The 16957-nt window shown below is 37.6% G+C and overlaps 2 protein-coding genes across 2 annotated transcripts; both read left to right on the top strand.

Moving 5' to 3' along the window:
• The first annotated feature begins 638 nt into the window (after positions 1-638).
• babam1 (BRISC and BRCA1 A complex member 1) lies at positions 639-6965 on the top strand. Its single transcript, XM_047810372.1, has 9 exons — positions 639-769; positions 1759-2183; positions 2279-2337; positions 2423-2543; positions 3519-3597; positions 3702-3726; positions 4174-4303; positions 4394-4480; positions 6139-6965. Exons 2-9 carry the CDS (start codon positions 1776-1778, stop codon positions 6337-6339), a joined length of 1110 nt encoding a protein of 369 aa, XP_047666328.1. The 5' UTR covers positions 639-769; positions 1759-1775; the 3' UTR covers positions 6340-6965.
• A 4712-nt stretch (positions 6966-11677) lies between these two features.
• Positions 11678-14166, top strand: plvapb (plasmalemma vesicle associated protein b). The gene is made up of 5 exons (XM_027170100.2): positions 11678-12163; positions 12274-12340; positions 12442-13088; positions 13553-13639; positions 13965-14166. The coding sequence occupies exons 1-5, from the start codon at positions 11777-11779 to the stop codon at positions 13971-13973; spliced, it is 1197 nt and encodes a 398-aa protein (XP_027025901.1). The 5' UTR covers positions 11678-11776; the 3' UTR covers positions 13974-14166.
• The last annotated feature ends 2791 nt before the right edge of the window (positions 14167-16957 follow it).

The following is a 16957-nucleotide window of genomic DNA, read 5'->3' as shown; positions in this document are numbered from 1 at the left end:
CTTTGTCAGAGGTGGGAAGTAACGGAGTAAAAATACTTCGTTACTGTACTTAAGTAAGTTTTTCTGGTATCAGTACTTTACTCCACTATTTATTTTTTCGACAACTTTTTACTTTTACTCATTACATTTTTACACAAGTATCTGTACTTTTTACTTTTTACATTTTCAAAATGGACTCGTTACTTTTAGTATTATTTCTTCTCATTGAGCGCTGTTTCCAGCCTATCATCCTATCATTGTGCGGGTTTTTCCCCATGTGACTGGTGTACTGTATTATTTACTGGCTATCAGACATAGACTAAGGATAGCGGAGCTAACAATGAGCAGCACGCCTACAAAAGGAATGGCTAATGTTAATTCAGAGGGAGTCACCGATGTTAAAATAACTAACAACGAGGACATTCCTGAACACACATGGCCATATATGAGGGAGATGTTTGAAATAATCCGTGTCAAAAAGGATTCCTGGCGAATTGTGTCAACCAGGGGCGTTTCATGGTTGAAATGAAAATAAAAGCTTCTTGACTTGACTTGACTTGACTTGACTTGACTTGACTTGACTTGACTTGACTTGACTTGACTTGACTTGACTTGACTTGACTTGACTTGACCACTCGGTGGCGGTGGTGCTCTAAACGCTCGTCTCTCCCTCTGCCTCTGTCGACGAAGTAGAACCAAATGAGGAAGTGTTGATATTTCTTCCACGTACCTGTCGCTACCTTTTGACAGCTTTTAGTAAGCCGTATAAACTCCTTCAGATTACGATTCTGTAAGTAAACTCTTTTAATAGCACATAAACTTTAGACATTTTTGCATTCGTGCTGACGGATTGTTGCTTGTGTAATGAAGGATATCTCGGTGCTGTTTGAATTCGAGTCTGAGTTGTTTATCATTTGTGGGATTGTGTGACTTTACTCTTTACTTGAAAAGACGGGTTGAGTTTTTGTCCTGAAGCTTTGTGTCATGGCAGTTACAGTAATGTATGTTGTGGAGAAGGTGAGTAACATTGTGGTGATCACGGATAAGGATGTGATCAGATCAGTGTAAGTGAATATTGCTTACTTAATAACATTTACGAGAAACATCCACATAAACTGCACCGTCTGTAGCAAATGGCCAGATTTAATGATTTACAGTTTTCTGGCAAAATTAGAAACAAATGCTGCAAAAGTGAATGTAAGAGTTATTGTAGCAGTGAATCCCAGCGAGATGCAACACCTCTCTCTCTCTCTGTCTCTGTCTCTCTATCTCTGTCTTTCTCTCTCTCTTTCTTCCTCTCTCTGTCTCTCTCTCTCTGTCTCTCTCTCTGTCTTTCTCTCTCTCTTTCTTCCTCTCTCTGTCTCTCTCTCTGTCCCTCTCTCTGTCTCTCTCTCTCTGTCTTTCTCTCTCTCTTTCTTCCTCTCTCTGTCTCTCTCTCTGTCCCTCTCTCTGTCTCTCTCTCTTTCTTCCTCTCTCTGTCTCTCTCTCTGTCTCTCTCTCTTTCTTCCTCTCTCTCTCTCTTTCTTTCTTCCTTCCTCTCTCTCTCTCTGTCTCTCTCTCTCTTTCTTCCTCTCTTTGTCTCTCTCTCTCTTTCTGTCTCTCTCTCTCTTTCTTTCTTCCTCTCTCTCTCTCTACACTATATATATAGTGTATGTATGTAATGTGAATGTCAAAATAAGGTTATCATTTGAATTAAACATTCTTCTGAATGCAGTGTAACATGTCATAATATTTTTTTAAGTGAAATAAGCAACATTTGTCACTTCTTGTAACGCAGAGAATCGTAAGCAGGTGTGATGGAGAGCGCAGATCCCGGCCCAGCTGATGGAGAAGAGCGAATGACAGAATTACGTCCGAGGACACGCTCCAATCCGGAGGGAGCGGAGGACAGACGGAGTAGTAACGGTGGTCTGAACAGTCCTCCACCCACACAGCCTACTGTGGGAAGTCGAGTGGAGGGAGAAGGAGAAGCAGCCAGCACTGATGGTCCTCCAGCTTCAACATCCACCATCACGACTGCTATTCCCAACCCCATCGCTGCTGCAGCTACAACCGCAACAAGCAGCATGTCCAATTCAGTGCCTGCTTCACTGGCCGCTGCCAAAGAAAGACCCAAACCAAGCCAGCCCTCACTGGCATCACAGATCCCTATAGCAGCAGAACTCCAGCTGCGAGCACCAAGAGTCAATTGCCCTGAGAAAGTGGTAAGTCTCTAAATTCTTATTGATAAACAACTATCTAAGTTTCCCTTCATTGTTAAGTCATTGTGGTGATGGCATGTATCATGTTTACGAAATAGATCATCTGTTTGGATTTGTCAGAAGAGATGTGCCTACAAAAGCTGGAGTCCTTCAATGGGTAATATTCTTCACTCAACGTTAAATTGAACTACATTTACAATATCATAGAAAGCTGTACGTTTGAAATGAGTTCTCTTCTTCAGATCCAAGACCAACGCCCTCAATATCTCCCAGAAGATGATTGAGATGTTTGTGAGAACAAAGCACAAAATAGACAAGAGACACGAGTTTGCCTTGGTGGTGGTCAATGATGATGCCTTGTGGGTGAGTAGTAAACGATTAACCGTTAATAAGATCTTCATCTCACCACGAGCTTCACCACCCTTAATCTGATTGGATATCCAAATGTAAAGTCAAGTCAAGTGGGATTTCGGGACGGAGATTTGAAAAACAGCACGACATCCTTCAAAGTTCTTTTAGGGCTTATGAGTATAAAACACGTAGTGGTCAGTAATCTAGCAGGTGCATTCTCTGGATTAAACTGAACTGATTCTTGGCAAGTTCTTGGCACTCGCATGCATTTTATTCATCTTATGATACAGCAGTTTGCCAGTCCTAAAGTTTTTTTGTTTTGTTTTTTGAAAGAAAACATAGGTTTTTAATGAGATGCTCAAACATTTGAATTATAAATGGACTATTTCTCAGTGTCTCCAGGATTTTAGATGGTTGTTTGTTCTTGTTTTGTGATTGTTGTGAGCAAAAATGCGTAATTCTTATTTTTTTATTTTTTTATTTACCTCAAAAGTTCTAATGCAGAGATTTGTGGCTTATTATGGAAAACTACTTAAAATGGTTAAATTCCAAGTACAGGACTCTTCTTTTAAAACTCCTACCGGTGAAGACATACAGTATATGTAATTACTACATTTAATAGCTGTATTCATGGTTGATGCACTTGAATCGAAGAGGCTTTGGCTGACTGCACACGGTGATGTCACATGACACATCTCAGCCCAAATCTGCGTTCATTTTGAAAAATTGCCCGATGTAGTTTGCTTGATTTTGCTCTTATTTCTGTGAAATCCTGGAGGAACTATGAGCTACGATGTTCAAGCAAATGAATCAACTTTTCCTGACCAATCAGCACTGAGATCAGACTTGTCTGTGGTATAAATGTACATATATACATGTCAGAATATCTGTTTAATGTATTGTATTAAAAAGAAAAATTGCCAGTTGTTGTAAATACTAATCAGGGAATTAAAAAGCATTTGTTCTTGACTTCTTTCCCTTCCCTAGTTATCAGGCTTCACCTCTGACCCACGGGAGTTGTGTAGCTGTTTGTATGACCTCGAAACTAACGTCTGCGAATCTTTCAGTATCCTTTTTGACATCGGTAATAATCGATTACTGATGAAGTGCCACATTACCAGATAGTAAAACAGGATTACTGTAAAACGATTATTTCTTAACACTTTGTAGACCTGGAGGATCTTCTGAACGTAATGTAAGTGTGATGATGCAATCTTTGTGAAAAGCTGAGAATGTCTTTAGCTTTAGGTGTGCATAAATTTTTTTTTCCTCAGCTCTAATCTTTTTTTTTCTGTTTTCTGTATTTTCCTGTACACATACATAGTAGCTCTTACTCTTACACACAGTAAGAGTCTGAACTGAATGGCTGTTCATTATTTCCAAGGAGGCAGTTGGTTGCCATATTATTCCAAGTATATATGCAAAGAATGCAGAAAGTGAAACAACAAATTTGGCTGGTTACAGAAATTATACGCAGAAAGGCTCTAATTATAAATCTACTACTGTTATGTTGCATGGTTTAAGTAATGACAGATCAGCATTCAGTCATTTATTTATTCATGTGTCTGGGAAAGTACATATTGCACTCATATTGCATTAATAGTGTAATTCCATGCTATAAAACATCTTTTTTTCTGTATAGTCTCCAAAAGATCGAACTTCCGCTGATGGAAAACGTTCAGACGATCCCACCACCGTTCGTGGTTCGTACTCTCCTCATTTACAGTCGGCAGGCAGGTCAGCTGCAGTGTAACCCGTCTGATGCCGTCAGCGTAAGTGAACGTGTTTCTGTCTGAAGAACGCATGTCAGTTTGCTCAGTTCATTTGTTTCTCAAATGAAATCTTGAAACGTTGTCTTACAGAAAATGCTACGCTCTCCGTACTTCTTCTTTGATGTCATTTACCTTCATAATGGTGCTGACGAGCAGATGGATGACAGCAGCTGGAGGGTAATTTTATTCTCACCATCCTTCGGTTATAAAGGCTGTAATTAAAAGTAGACCAAATCTTGTTCGAGTTCATGGTAAATGTGTGCACCAGCTAGCATTCATTATGGAAAAGATGATAATATGATGTTTATTTTACAATTTTATCATTTTATCAAATGAAACATGAGTGTATCCTGTGACAACACAATCGAACATATTAGGGAAAATTAATACAAAATGAGAAAAGAAAAGGAAAGAGGTTCTGCCACAATGCTCTGTCTTGCAGTGAAATAAAAACTAGCCTGCTCCTGATTAGACTGTGCATAGAATAATAATAAGAAGAAGATATAGAATATCAGTTCGGAAGGTGCAAAAAGTGATGTAGAACATGTGCAGTTGTGTTAAGTGTGCAACAGTAATATAGAGTGCAGCGTGTGGACGTGTCAGTGGAGTGCGGAGGGTTTAAGGAGTCCTAAGGGATCTGTATTGTGGACATGATGGTCTGTATTGAGGGGTCTTATGGCCTGAGGGATGAAGCTCCTTCTGAGACTCAGTTTTAGCCATCAGACTACAACACAAGTTATACAAGTTATAGTTATTATAGAGTTATACCACAATTCTGCTGAATTCCACTGACCGTGGACAGTAGCACCGGCTACAGGGACACCCCACATCATTCAAATAGAATTTAAACATACGGATTTGTGTTGTTTTTTTTTATGTCTTGGAATGGGGGTTATGATGGCTTAGTGGTTAGCACGTTTCCCTCACACCTCCAGGGTTGGGGGTTCGATTCCCACCTCCGCCTTGTGTGTGTGGAGTTTGCATGTTCTCCCCGTGCCTCGGGGGTTTCCTCCGGGTACTCCGGTTTCCTCCCCCGGTCCAAAGACATGCAAAGGTTGATTGGCATCTCTGGAAAATTGTCTGTAGTGTGTGAGTGTGTGAGAGTGTGCGTGCGCCCTGCGATGGGTTGGCACTCCGTCCAGGGTGTATCCTGCCTTGATGCCCGATGGCGCCTGAGATAGGCACAGGCTCCCCGTGACCCGAGGTAGTTCGGATAAGCGGTAGAAAATGAATTAATTAATGTTTTGGAATTTTTTTTTTTTTAAACCGTGTAATTGGTGATATGAAGTTTTCCATTAGGAGTATTTTGTTTAGAAGGAGTATCATTGCTGTAAAGCTGTAACATGAAGTTTTCCACACAGGAAAGATGAAGGGCTTTGCAGTTTCTCAGTAAGATGACATATTACACATTATAAGTGTGCTAACAGGAAGGTACTCATCTGATGGCCAGTCCATAGCATTTATGCTTCCCACATGAATATTGATTTGGTATAAGAGGTCTGAAACACATTTTGCTGTGATTGTGTTATTGAAATAGTCTTTTATATACTTTATATTTTTATTTACTTTTATACGGCACTGATAGCGATTCACAAGTTTTTTTGTTTTTTTTTTAAAACATGGACTATTTGACTATTTTTGTAGCTTCTAATAATAAAAATGTCAACACAACTGGTATGTATACATTCACATTCGAATATAGCTGCATTTTTTCCTGTGTGCTTTAGTGCCCTTTGTCTTGAGCTGCTTGTTTATGTTTGTCCGATTATCTTTGCGAAGCATCCTGTGACAGTAGCTTCCCTTACGATTTTCCACCCACCTCTCCTCTCTTGCAGGACACGTATGAATCTTTCTCCAAGTTGGACTCGAAGGGGATGTGCTACCGTTTTGAAGTATCACTGTGTGGCCCAGCCATCGAGCTGCATAACTGCATGGCCAAGCTTCTGTGTCACCCGTTGCAGAGACCCTTCCAGAGTCATGCCTCCTACAGCCTGCTAGAGGGCGACGAGCCACCAGAGATCGAAGCCACGGTGTAGAGCGTCGATCACTAAGCCTGCTCCTGGAAATCACACCGTAGAGCTCTGTTCTAACTCTGATGTAACACTGCTGTATCTGTATAATCAGTGTTCATGATGCACCAGATCAGCAGTGTTGGATTTGGGTTTGAACGTCGCGAGTACTGTAAAAAGGTTCAAGTAGATCTCTATGAACAGGATTAATGAAGGACTAGTTGACAAAGTGTCCTCTTCTAAGACTGTCTCCTAAGGATGGATGCTTTCTATATACGGGGGAAAGAAGAAGAAAGTGAAATGTCTTTACATAAGGACTGCTATGGATTTTTTTTTAGCTTTGAGATGTTTAAGGGCAGGGCGATTGCCTTTTTTTCACTGATTCCACTCATCTTTTTCTTTGCCTTCTAATATAGCCACTATACATATATAATTTTTTTGTCTTAATATTGTCTGTTTCATTTTAAATAACAAACACACAAGCCTTTAGGCTAGATTTGTGACTGGTGATGAATTGGAAGTACAAGACCTGTCCTCATTTTTAAATGTCATGTGCGAAAATGCATTGAAATGAAACGTGATTTACGAATGTGTAAAGATGTACTGTCGAGTAAAGATGTGGTTAAATAAATAATAGAAAGTAAAGAATGAAAGAATGTGCGTTGAAATGATCTTGGTTAGTGTATTTCAATTCAATTTATTTCTTACAATTAACATTGTTTTTTAAAGCGGCTTTACAGAACATAAACAAAGAACAAAAGGTTATTATACATAATAATATAAAGATTAATAGAATAAAAAATTCAAGATTAATATTAGATATATTGAAATGTTTGTTTTTATCCCAAATGAGAAAGTCTGAGGTGAGTCAGGTGAGTCAAACTCCCTTGAATGGTAAAGGAAGAAACCTTGAGAGGAACCAGATTCAAAGAGGAACCTCATCCTCATCTGGCTGACACTGGAGGGTGTGATTATAAATATACAGGTTTATGAAAATATACATCATCGCTTTTAGTCAGATCTTTTTTCAACAGTTAGCACATACTATATAGTAGTGATGTATTTCTCTCAGATGAGCTAAATTCTTTGCTTTGGGTTGAAGATATGAAGAGTCATCAATCTGGATTACTTTCTATCTGACACACTGTTCAGCATTAGGGAGACTTGATATTATACATGATAATGACACTGACCTGGATCTGTATACATGAGAGGGGTCGTAGGATATTAGGTACAAACGCTGAAAGATTGTTAACTTAAAATGACAATATGTGTTTGCATCTGTACCAGTGTCACACAAACAAAAATGCCGTCATCAAAGCACGCACGAAGAATAAGCCCACACAAAGCTGTTCCAGGCTTCACATTGTAAATGTAGTCTCAGATTTCTGTTCTTAACGGACAGGAGTGGATCCTGATGCGGCCTTCTGCCGTTGTAGCTCATCCCCATTAAGATTTGACAAGCTATACATTTTGAAATGCTTTCCTGCACACCGTGGTTGTAAAGAGTGTTTATTTGAGTTACTCTCGACTTCCTGTCAGCTCAGACCAGTCTGGTTATTCTGTTCAGACTTGTTTGTTTGTTTGTTTGTTTGTTTGTTTTATCACACAATTCAGCTTTAAAGAATGTTCTGTGTGAAAATCCCAGGAATTCAGCTACAACCATGCCACCATCGAAGTCACTAAGATTGTGTTTTTCCACATTAATTGAAGCTCTATAACTGTTGCATGGTTCTTACTTCAATCTTCAGTTTCTTCGATCAGTTCTTATGATCGATAAACTATTTATACAATAAGCCTTCGAAACTTATCGCACTTCAATCGAAGAATCAATAAAAAAAAAAAACGCTTACCCACCCAACACACAAACCCACACAAGGAGTTGATTTCTGTCAGTAATTGAACTCTCTCGTGTTGTTTGCTGCGTTTGTTTCAAACAAATCGTTTGAACTTTCTAAGATGACTTGCATCGAAACGTCAATTCAGCTTTGAAGTTGTATCCTGCCATTTAAACTTGACATGTGCACAGTTCACAAAATAATTGTCGGAAGAGTTTTAACGGTTGCCTTAATCCCGCGCTATAATTTCCTTTCTTTAAAGCCAATAATTAGGAGCCTCAAACATCTGTAACCTCCTCATTTCTCAGAAACGCAAGTACACCGGCCCAAATTCAACTCCCGGCTTTTGCATACATTCCCAGAAATGGATCTGCGCATTTGCCCTACTATGATTGTGTGCAATCTAATTTGACCTCTCCCCACCAACGCTAAGTACACAATGGTGTGTTTGTATTGTAACAGTGAAACAATGTCAACAAGTCAACAAAGCTATTTAACCCAGCTGTTGTACCTATTACTGTACCTTGTTATTTCATTAACGAAAATAATTTTTTATGAGTGTCAGTTTTGTGAAATTTTCTATTAATAGGAATGAAAATGTATAAAATTCTGGGAAAACAAAATGAAAATAAAGTGTTGTTTGAATTTGAAACAAAAGACGATAATTATTATTATTATTATTATTATTATTATTATTATTATTATTATTATTATTATTATTATTACGCATAATTATCCTTTGGATCCCATAATGCTTCTGTTAAATGATTTCAAGCTTGACTTCGTAATACAGCAGAGAGTGTTTTGGCTTGCTGGCTTTACGCACCGTCTCTTGTGTCCCCCAGATGAGGTTGTTTTCCCTTTTGAGTCTGATTCCTTTTCAAGATTTCTTCCTCATATCTAAGGGAGTTTTTCCTCACCTCTTGGTAGCACAACACTGGCTTCCTTCACACACAATTTTGAGCTATTATTCTCTGCATGATTCAATAAGATGAAATATTCTAGAAACCTATAAACGTATCAGTCATGAAAAATGCTACTGACATATACGTGTGTATTGTTTAGTTTCTGTTTATTTCATTTTTTTCTCTTTCTCACTAAGGTTTTGTCTATCAAGATGTCTATATTTTGTGTTTATTATCATTAGTTTTATATATATATATATATATCATTAGTCATTGTTGTGTCCGTCTGCATTGTGTGTAATGTACACTCGGGGTGGGTGTGTTTTATTTTTGTTATACCTCAACCATGCTTGCACTCTATTATACCTTTTAGTGTTTGAAAGTATATACCTTTATTGCATTAAATTTAACATTTAAATGGTATATAAGGAAACTTGATGTTTATAACAATATTTGAATTTGAAAAGAAAAGAGTTACAGTTATCACGCAGACCGTAAAAGCCAAAATAGCTAAAACCAAAAAAGAAATTAACAACTTATAAAGGTTTCCTGTGGCAATCTTCCTGTTTATGTCTTAAAATCGATCTGTTATCTGTCAGGACCCTTTATTACTCTCTGCCCTTTTTAAAAAGGTTCTCCATAAATTATGCTTTCCTCTGAGGACACATTGGAGTTGAGACAATAGACTGCAGGAAAACCCCTGGCTTTCGTTATTTTCCCCTTTCACACCCGTCCTGGACAGGAGATTGGGCTCTGAACGTCATTGCTGCAAACAAGAACGCTGAGGATCAAACACGTCCACTACTAACTCTAGCACGGCTGGGAATATTTGTTATTCCTTCAATCAAAAAAAGCTGACAGGTCACTATTGTTGTCCTTCTTGTCCCACCAGCAGTTGCAGCAGCAGGACAGGAAGCAAAATTTTCGATGGCTTATTTTGAACGCTGGTGTTTATGTGTGGCTTTAGATCAAGGAAGAGATAGAGCGAGGCTTGGGTGCTGTCATTTACTTGCTAGATGCTTTTCCTGTGCGATATAATGCCTTGACTGGTCAAAGTTTACGCTTCAGGAGGAAAAGGCCAGGAGATGGAAATAAATCGGACGAATAAGTTAACACAGTGCCCCCCCCCCCCCCCCCACACACACACACACACAAACGTTATAAATATATATAGTGGAGTAAACAACGATTTCTTTAATGCTTAAAGATGAACAGATTATTATTGAATGTTGGTGTAGATAGATAGATAGACAGATAGATAGATAGATAGATAGATAGATAGATAGATAGATAGATAGATAGATAGATAGATAGATAGATAGATAGATAGATAGATAGATAGATAGATAGATAGAATTCTTAAATTTTCATTTATGTAACTCTTGAATCTTGATGTAAGTTTTGAAAGGCACATTAGAACAGATATAATCAGTCCAATTCCTCACAAGTCTCTGATTTTTGTCTCTTGAAAATTCAGCTCTTTGTGTTAAGCAGAAACTAAAGACCCCTTAATGGCATAAATGTAAACTTGTTACAAAATACTGTCACTGGAGACTCCTTCCTGTACAGCCAAGTTCCTGTGTTACTGGTTACTATAGAAACGATAATAGAATGTAATAATAATAGAGCAAGTGAACTGCTAGAGAAACCGCTATCTCAGTCATGCTGTTATCAAAAGTTAAATTCCGACCAATCAGCATTGAGAATTCAACCACACTGTGCTATAAATCATATTACATCATAAACGCATCATAATATGGTGCAATATAATACAGTGGCACTATAAAGAACAGGAAGTTGCAAATAAATAAATAAATAAATAAATAAATAAATAAATAAATATCAAGAGATGTATCAGCTCCAGTTGCATTCAGCTTCATGAAGATTTCTGACATTCAAAGAGAAGATACTACATGTGGTTTTTGAGGACAACAACCTGTTAATTATTATACAAAATATCATTGTACATATACTATATCTCCATCATGGAGTATTTGAAGGCTTTGGCATGAATCTTGAATCTTTAATGATCTCAGTTTTTGAGCTAATTTATGAGTTGCTGGTTATTCAGCACCAACTGACTGTCTATGACTGTATATTATGCATAATTACACTCTCCGGTGTTTATAATAATTTATAATCACGCCCTCAAGTGTCACCCAAATGAGGAGAATGTTCCTTTTTAGATCTGGTTTCTCTCAAGCTTTCTTTCTACGGGAAACAGTTGCCTCAGGCTTGCTTGTTAGGAATAAATACAAACACATTTATATGTAAGTCTGATATTAATCTTGAACTTTTTGTATTATACTTATGTTCTCATAAAGTTCTAAATTTTAGACAATGTCCATTGTTAAAAGCGCTAAACAAAAAAAACTGAATTGAACAAGTAATCCCCACTGTACATACCCAAAAGGGCCCATAATGACTCATTCATACAGTTGTCCATGATATGTTTACTAAGTTGCTATTATGTTCATTTTGCGGTAGCTGTGATAATGACACATTACGCAAGGTAAACTGCTCTGCATATCTCAACAGTACAGATAACCACTTGGAGGAGGGTCAGGAAAGAGCTGCCCTACAGGATGTGGACACAAGTACATAAGCACAGCAGGGAATCAAAACCTGGTAGTAGTGTTTACACGGAACTAATGTAATTGTTAAGAAGCTTGCTGTTCATAATTTTAGAGACTTCTTGGTTGAGAAACTGTTTTTGCAGCGATGTACAATAACAGTTACACCCGGCCTAAAGTGGCACTGAAGGCTCAGGACATTCGCAGATCGAAGGGAAAAGGCTGTGGGTATTATCTCCGCATCATCTTCTTCTTCTCTTCATTGATACAGTCATTGATCATCGTGAGCCTGGTGCTCTTCTTAGTGTACGGTCAGCCAGAGAAGAGCCCCGATGAGAAGAGAGTGGATGAGCTGCAGCAGAGTACCAACAAGCTCTCCTCAGACAACACCAAGCTAAGGAAGGATAAAGCCGACCTCATTGCCCAGCTTAAGTCCAAGACGACGGAGAAGGATGCAGAGGTTAAAAAAGTGGTGAAACTTACAGCAGAGTTGGATGCTGCCAAAGCAAATAACACAAAGCTTTTCCAAATGATAGTAAGTCTGCATTTATTTTGGTTTATATAAAGTCTTTTTATTACCACTGCAGAAGCAGTAGGATAAAATGGTCATTAATTTTTGTGTCTGTCCTTTTTTTTAAACCAAAGGCTAGTTGTCAAGCAACTAAGACAGTTCGGAATGTGGTCCCATGTCCACAGAGCGGTGGTACAAGTGGTAAGTTATGACTGCTGATCACCAATTACTGCATTAAGAATATATTGTGGTCTAACCTTGAGTTAGCACTGTATCTAAAATTCTAACCCCATATTCTCCAGATCACATGAGAAACTTACAGACTCTCTTGGATCAGCAGAGGTCTCTGTATGCAATCCTCCAATCTAATTTCAGTCAAACGGTTCAAAACCTCAAGTTCAACTTGGACAGTGCACTTAAAGATAAAACTAAGCATGAAATGGCCATGCTGAAACTGAAAAATGAGAAAGAAGATCTGACTTCTGAGCTTGAGCTTTACAAAAAGAAGTGCAAGGAGGACTTTGTGAAGTCGCTGCAGGGCATCCAGGATGTCACGACTGCTTTCCTCGCCAAGATTGACAACCTCTTCCCTGACACCTTTACCTTCCACCTTACTTGTTCAAAGCAACAAGAGCAAATGCAGAAGATCCACGCAAATTGCACAAACCTTTCCCGGCAAGTAGAAGACAAGTTCCAGAACTACTTGAATTCAGTTGGCGATAAAGTTTCAACCCTTCAGGCGCAGAGCAGCCGAATGGAAGTTGAAAACAATAGGCTGACTTCTGAAAATAAGAAGTGTAGCCAGGATCGTGCTCAAGAAGCCGAGAAGTGCACAAAGCTTCTTCAGGAGGCTCAGCAAGTGCAGGACAGACTGGTGGAGCCACTACTGCAAACCCAGAAACAACTATTGCAGGAAAAGCAAATGCTGCAATCTTCATGTGTCCCAAGGGTAAGAAAACTTTAAGTACTAAAGAATCTAAAACAGGCGTCTCCAATATTGACCACAAAGGGCTGGTGTGGGTGAAGGTTTCCAATCCAAGCCTTTCAATGAAGCAGGAGCTACACATAAATCCACACAATTAATCACTTCGGGCTTTGAAAATACTATGAGGTGTCGCTTCTATATGGTTGGAATGAAAACTTGCACCCAATCTTGCCCTTTCTAGATAAGATTGGACAAACCTGATCTAAAATATCAGTCTGATAGCATATTTTGTAAGTCTTGCGTTTGTCGTTTAGCTGTAATACACTTATAAACTACTCATAACTATCATAACTCTATTAGACTTTTGAAATCAGTTGGATTTATTAAACTAAACCTTTTCAAGCATTGAAACCTTGTCATTTTTTCAGTGAGATTGCATGACATGCTTATCAAAAACTTTAATTTACAAATTTACATTTGTTCCACAGCCCCCAATGCCAAAACCGAACGGAATGGATATGATGTTTCCTGGTTATGCAGGTCCATACAAAACAGGGAGCAGTCAATCATCAAAGGTACATGGCTACCAGTTTTCTTCTTGGTGTTATCTACAAGAAATCCCAAAAGTATCCTCCTAAAAGAAATGAACACTTTATTTACATAATCTCCTCTACGTAATCGCAATTTCTTTGTAAACACACACAGTCATCTCTCTCACTCATAATGAACTTGTTGATATTGAAAACATCTGGCTTTAACCCATGTAATAACTAAATCCATGCCTTAAACCTATTCCACATATGTATAAGACAGTTTACTGCCTTATTGAGATTTAAGGGTTTAAAGAGTGCAGAATAATCAAAATGTATGTGTAATTTGTTCTTTTTATCTCTCACACAGGCTAGGTAAAGCGTGAGGAGCGAGCGGCACACGTTTTGTCTCCAGTCCAGCCTCAGAGGAGCAGCTCAAAATTTGTGCATTTGAGGTTCTAACTTTCATGAGTTTAAGGTGAAGTGTAAAAGTATTTAAAGCATAGGCATTAATAATTCCTTGCCAATATTAATTAGTTGTATATACTAGGATGTACATGAACATTGTCAGCTGTATGCTAAACATGACGGTAATTAGTTTGTGGGGGGAAAAAATCAAATTAATAATATTGTAAAAAAAAAAAAAAAAAAAAAAAGTCTGTCAGGGAAGTGTGAAAATGGCCATGGCCGAATAAACTTCAATGTGAACTTTATAAATGAATGTTAATAGAAATTTTTTTTTCTCAGTTAAGTTATAATATTGTTAACAATGCAAGAATACTTTATAGCCTTGCATGTCCTGCAAAGGCAAAGGGGTAAAAACAACCTGAACAAGAGCCAATTATACATAACGAACTGTACATAATTTCTTGATATTAAAATATTTAATGTGTGTTTTGTTTATTTGTTTAAAGCATATACTGTATATACACTGTATGGTATGTTCATCTTCAGTCCTTCTTGTTTATTTTCTAAACTATGTGCTTTGTAAATACTATTAAATACAGTTGATAAAATTATCACAATTATTTTGACAGAATCATTTTAAATAATCACTGTGTTTAATTTTGATTTGTCAATGAGCAGTAAGTAGATAAAATATTATATAATTGTCTTTGTTCTTTTTTTACTTTCCATATAATCACTTCAGTTCATTGCATGACTGAAAAAAGGATTTTTTACTATCTAAATCAATTTTTATTTTACAACCAGAAATCACAATACAGTGTATGGTTGTAACCGTGTCTCATGTCTTCACCAGAAAATACAATCATACACGTCATACACAATCATACACAATCATACACAATCATACACAATTCTATAAGGCAATTATATGTGAATACGGAAAGTGTTCACGTTTTAGTGATTATTTCCCTTTTTGCTGTGTTTCAGTGTAAACATTTTAGAATAGTTTTTTTTAAATTTAGGAATGATTTCAAAACTGTAAGCACTAGCTAACTGTTAAATGATATTCACACCCCACTTACATATATTTAGATCATTGTCCTTTTAAATTGTTTACAGTCTTGAGTTTCTCTCTCTAAGCCTCTATGAGCTTTGCACATTTTGATGATCTCATTTTCTTCCATTTCCCAATCTCAACCATAAATATCCTCCAGAGCTGTTGGTGGTCTGTAGTTTTTAGCTCATGCCACATATTTCAATAGGAATTAAGTCTGATATATATATATATATATACAAATTTCAATATTTTATTCAGAATACAACATAGATGACATGTCAAATGTTTAAACTGAGAAAATGTATAATTTTAAGGGAAAATAAGTTGATTTTATTTTTCATGGCATCAAAACATTTTTAAAAAGTTGGGACAAGGCCATGTTTACCACTGTGTGGGATCCCCTCTTCTTTTTGTTACAGTCTGGGGACTGAGAAGACAAGGTGCTCAAGTTTAGGAATAGGAATGTTGTCCCATTCTTGTCTAATACAGGCTTCTATTTGCTCAACTGTCTTAGGTCGTCTTTGTCACATCTTCCTCTTTATGATGCGCCAAATGTTTTCTTTGGCTGAAAGATCTGGACTGCAGGCTGACCATTTCAGTAAGCGGATCCTTCTTCTACGCAGCTATGATGTTTTAATTGTAGGTGGTCTGGCATTGTCATGTTGGAAAATGCAAGGACTTCCCTGAAAGAGACGACGTCTGGATGGGAGCATACTGTATGTTGATCTAGAACTTGGATATACCTTTCAGCATTGATGGTGCCTTTCCAGATGTGTAAGCTGCCCATGCCACATGCACTCATGCAACCCCATACCATTAGAGATGCTTTCTTCTGAACTGAGCGCTGATAACATCTTGGGTTGTCCTTGTCTTCTTTAGTCCGGATGACATGGCGTCCCAGTTTTCCAAAAATAACTTTAGATTTTGATTCGTCTGACCACAGAACAGTTTTCCATTTTGCCACAGTCCATTTTAAATGAGCCTTGGCCCAGAGAAAATGGCTGCGCTTCTGGATCATGTTTAGATATGGCTTCTTTTTTGACCTATAGAGTTTTAGCCGGCAACGGGGAATTGACCCTTATGCACAGAGATTTTTCCAGATTCTCTGAATCTTTGGATGATATTATGCACTGTAGATGATGATAACTTCAAATTATTTGCAATTTTTCTCTGAGAAACTCCTTTCTGATATTGCTCCACTATTTTTCGCTGCAGCATTGGGTGAATTGGTGATCCTGTGCCCATCTTGACTTCTGAGAACTGCTGCCACTCTGAGAGGCTCTTTTTATACCCGATCATGTTGCCAATTGACCTAATAATTTGCAAATTGGCCCTCCAGCTGTTCCTTATATGTACATTTAACTTTTCCAGCCTCTTATTTCTACCTGTCCCAACTTTTTTGGAACGTGTAGCTCTCGTGAAATCCAAAATAAGCCAATATTTGGCATGACATTTAAAAAAATAATGTCTCACTTTCAATATTTGATATGTTATCTATATTCTATAAAATATAAGTTTGAGATTTGTAAATTATTGCGTTCCTTTTTTATTTACAATTTGTACAGTGTCCAAACTTTTTTGGAATATGGTTTGTAAATATATATAAAAATACAAAACATTTAATATTATACAAAAAATTATATAATAAAGATTAATATTATTATCAGATGAGATCAAGATTAATATTAATATTATATTTAAATGTGTTTGTATTTCTCCCCAATGAACAAGCCTGAGATGACTGTCACAAGGAAAAACTCCCTAAGAGGAAGAAACCTTGAGAGGAACCAGACTCAAAAGGGAACCTCATCCTCATTTTGGTGACACTGGAGGGTGTGATTATAAATACACAGTCTGGCAACCATGTATTGCCAGGAGGCCAGGAGGTTGCCATTAGG

This window comes from Tachysurus fulvidraco, chromosome 2 (genome assembly GCF_022655615.1).
Source record: "Tachysurus fulvidraco isolate hzauxx_2018 chromosome 2, HZAU_PFXX_2.0, whole genome shotgun sequence".
NCBI classification, from domain to species: Eukaryota; Metazoa; Chordata; class Actinopteri; order Siluriformes; family Bagridae; genus Tachysurus; species Tachysurus fulvidraco.
This window is presented reverse-complemented; position numbering and strand designations above follow the sequence as displayed.

Coding starts and splice junctions, on each gene's coding strand:
- babam1 (XM_047810372.1), top strand. CDS start 1,776: ATGGAGAGCGCAGATCCCGGCCCAGCTGATGGAGAAGAGCGAATGACA. Junction 3,598..3,701: donor TAACGTCTGCGAATCTTTCA/GTATCCTTTTTG, acceptor AACACTTTGTAG/ACCTGGAGGATCTTCTGAAC. Junction 4,481..6,138: donor TGGATGACAGCAGCTGGAGG/GTAATTTTATTC, acceptor CCTCTCTTGCAG/GACACGTATGAATCTTTCTC.
- plvapb (XM_027170100.2), top strand. CDS start 11,777: ATGTACAATAACAGTTACACCCGGCCTAAAGTGGCACTGAAGGCTCAG. Junction 12,164..12,273: donor CAAAGCTTTTCCAAATGATA/GTAAGTCTGCAT, acceptor TTTAAACCAAAG/GCTAGTTGTCAAGCAACTAA. Junction 13,089..13,552: donor AATCTTCATGTGTCCCAAGG/GTAAGAAAACTT, acceptor TTTGTTCCACAG/CCCCCAATGCCAAAACCGAA.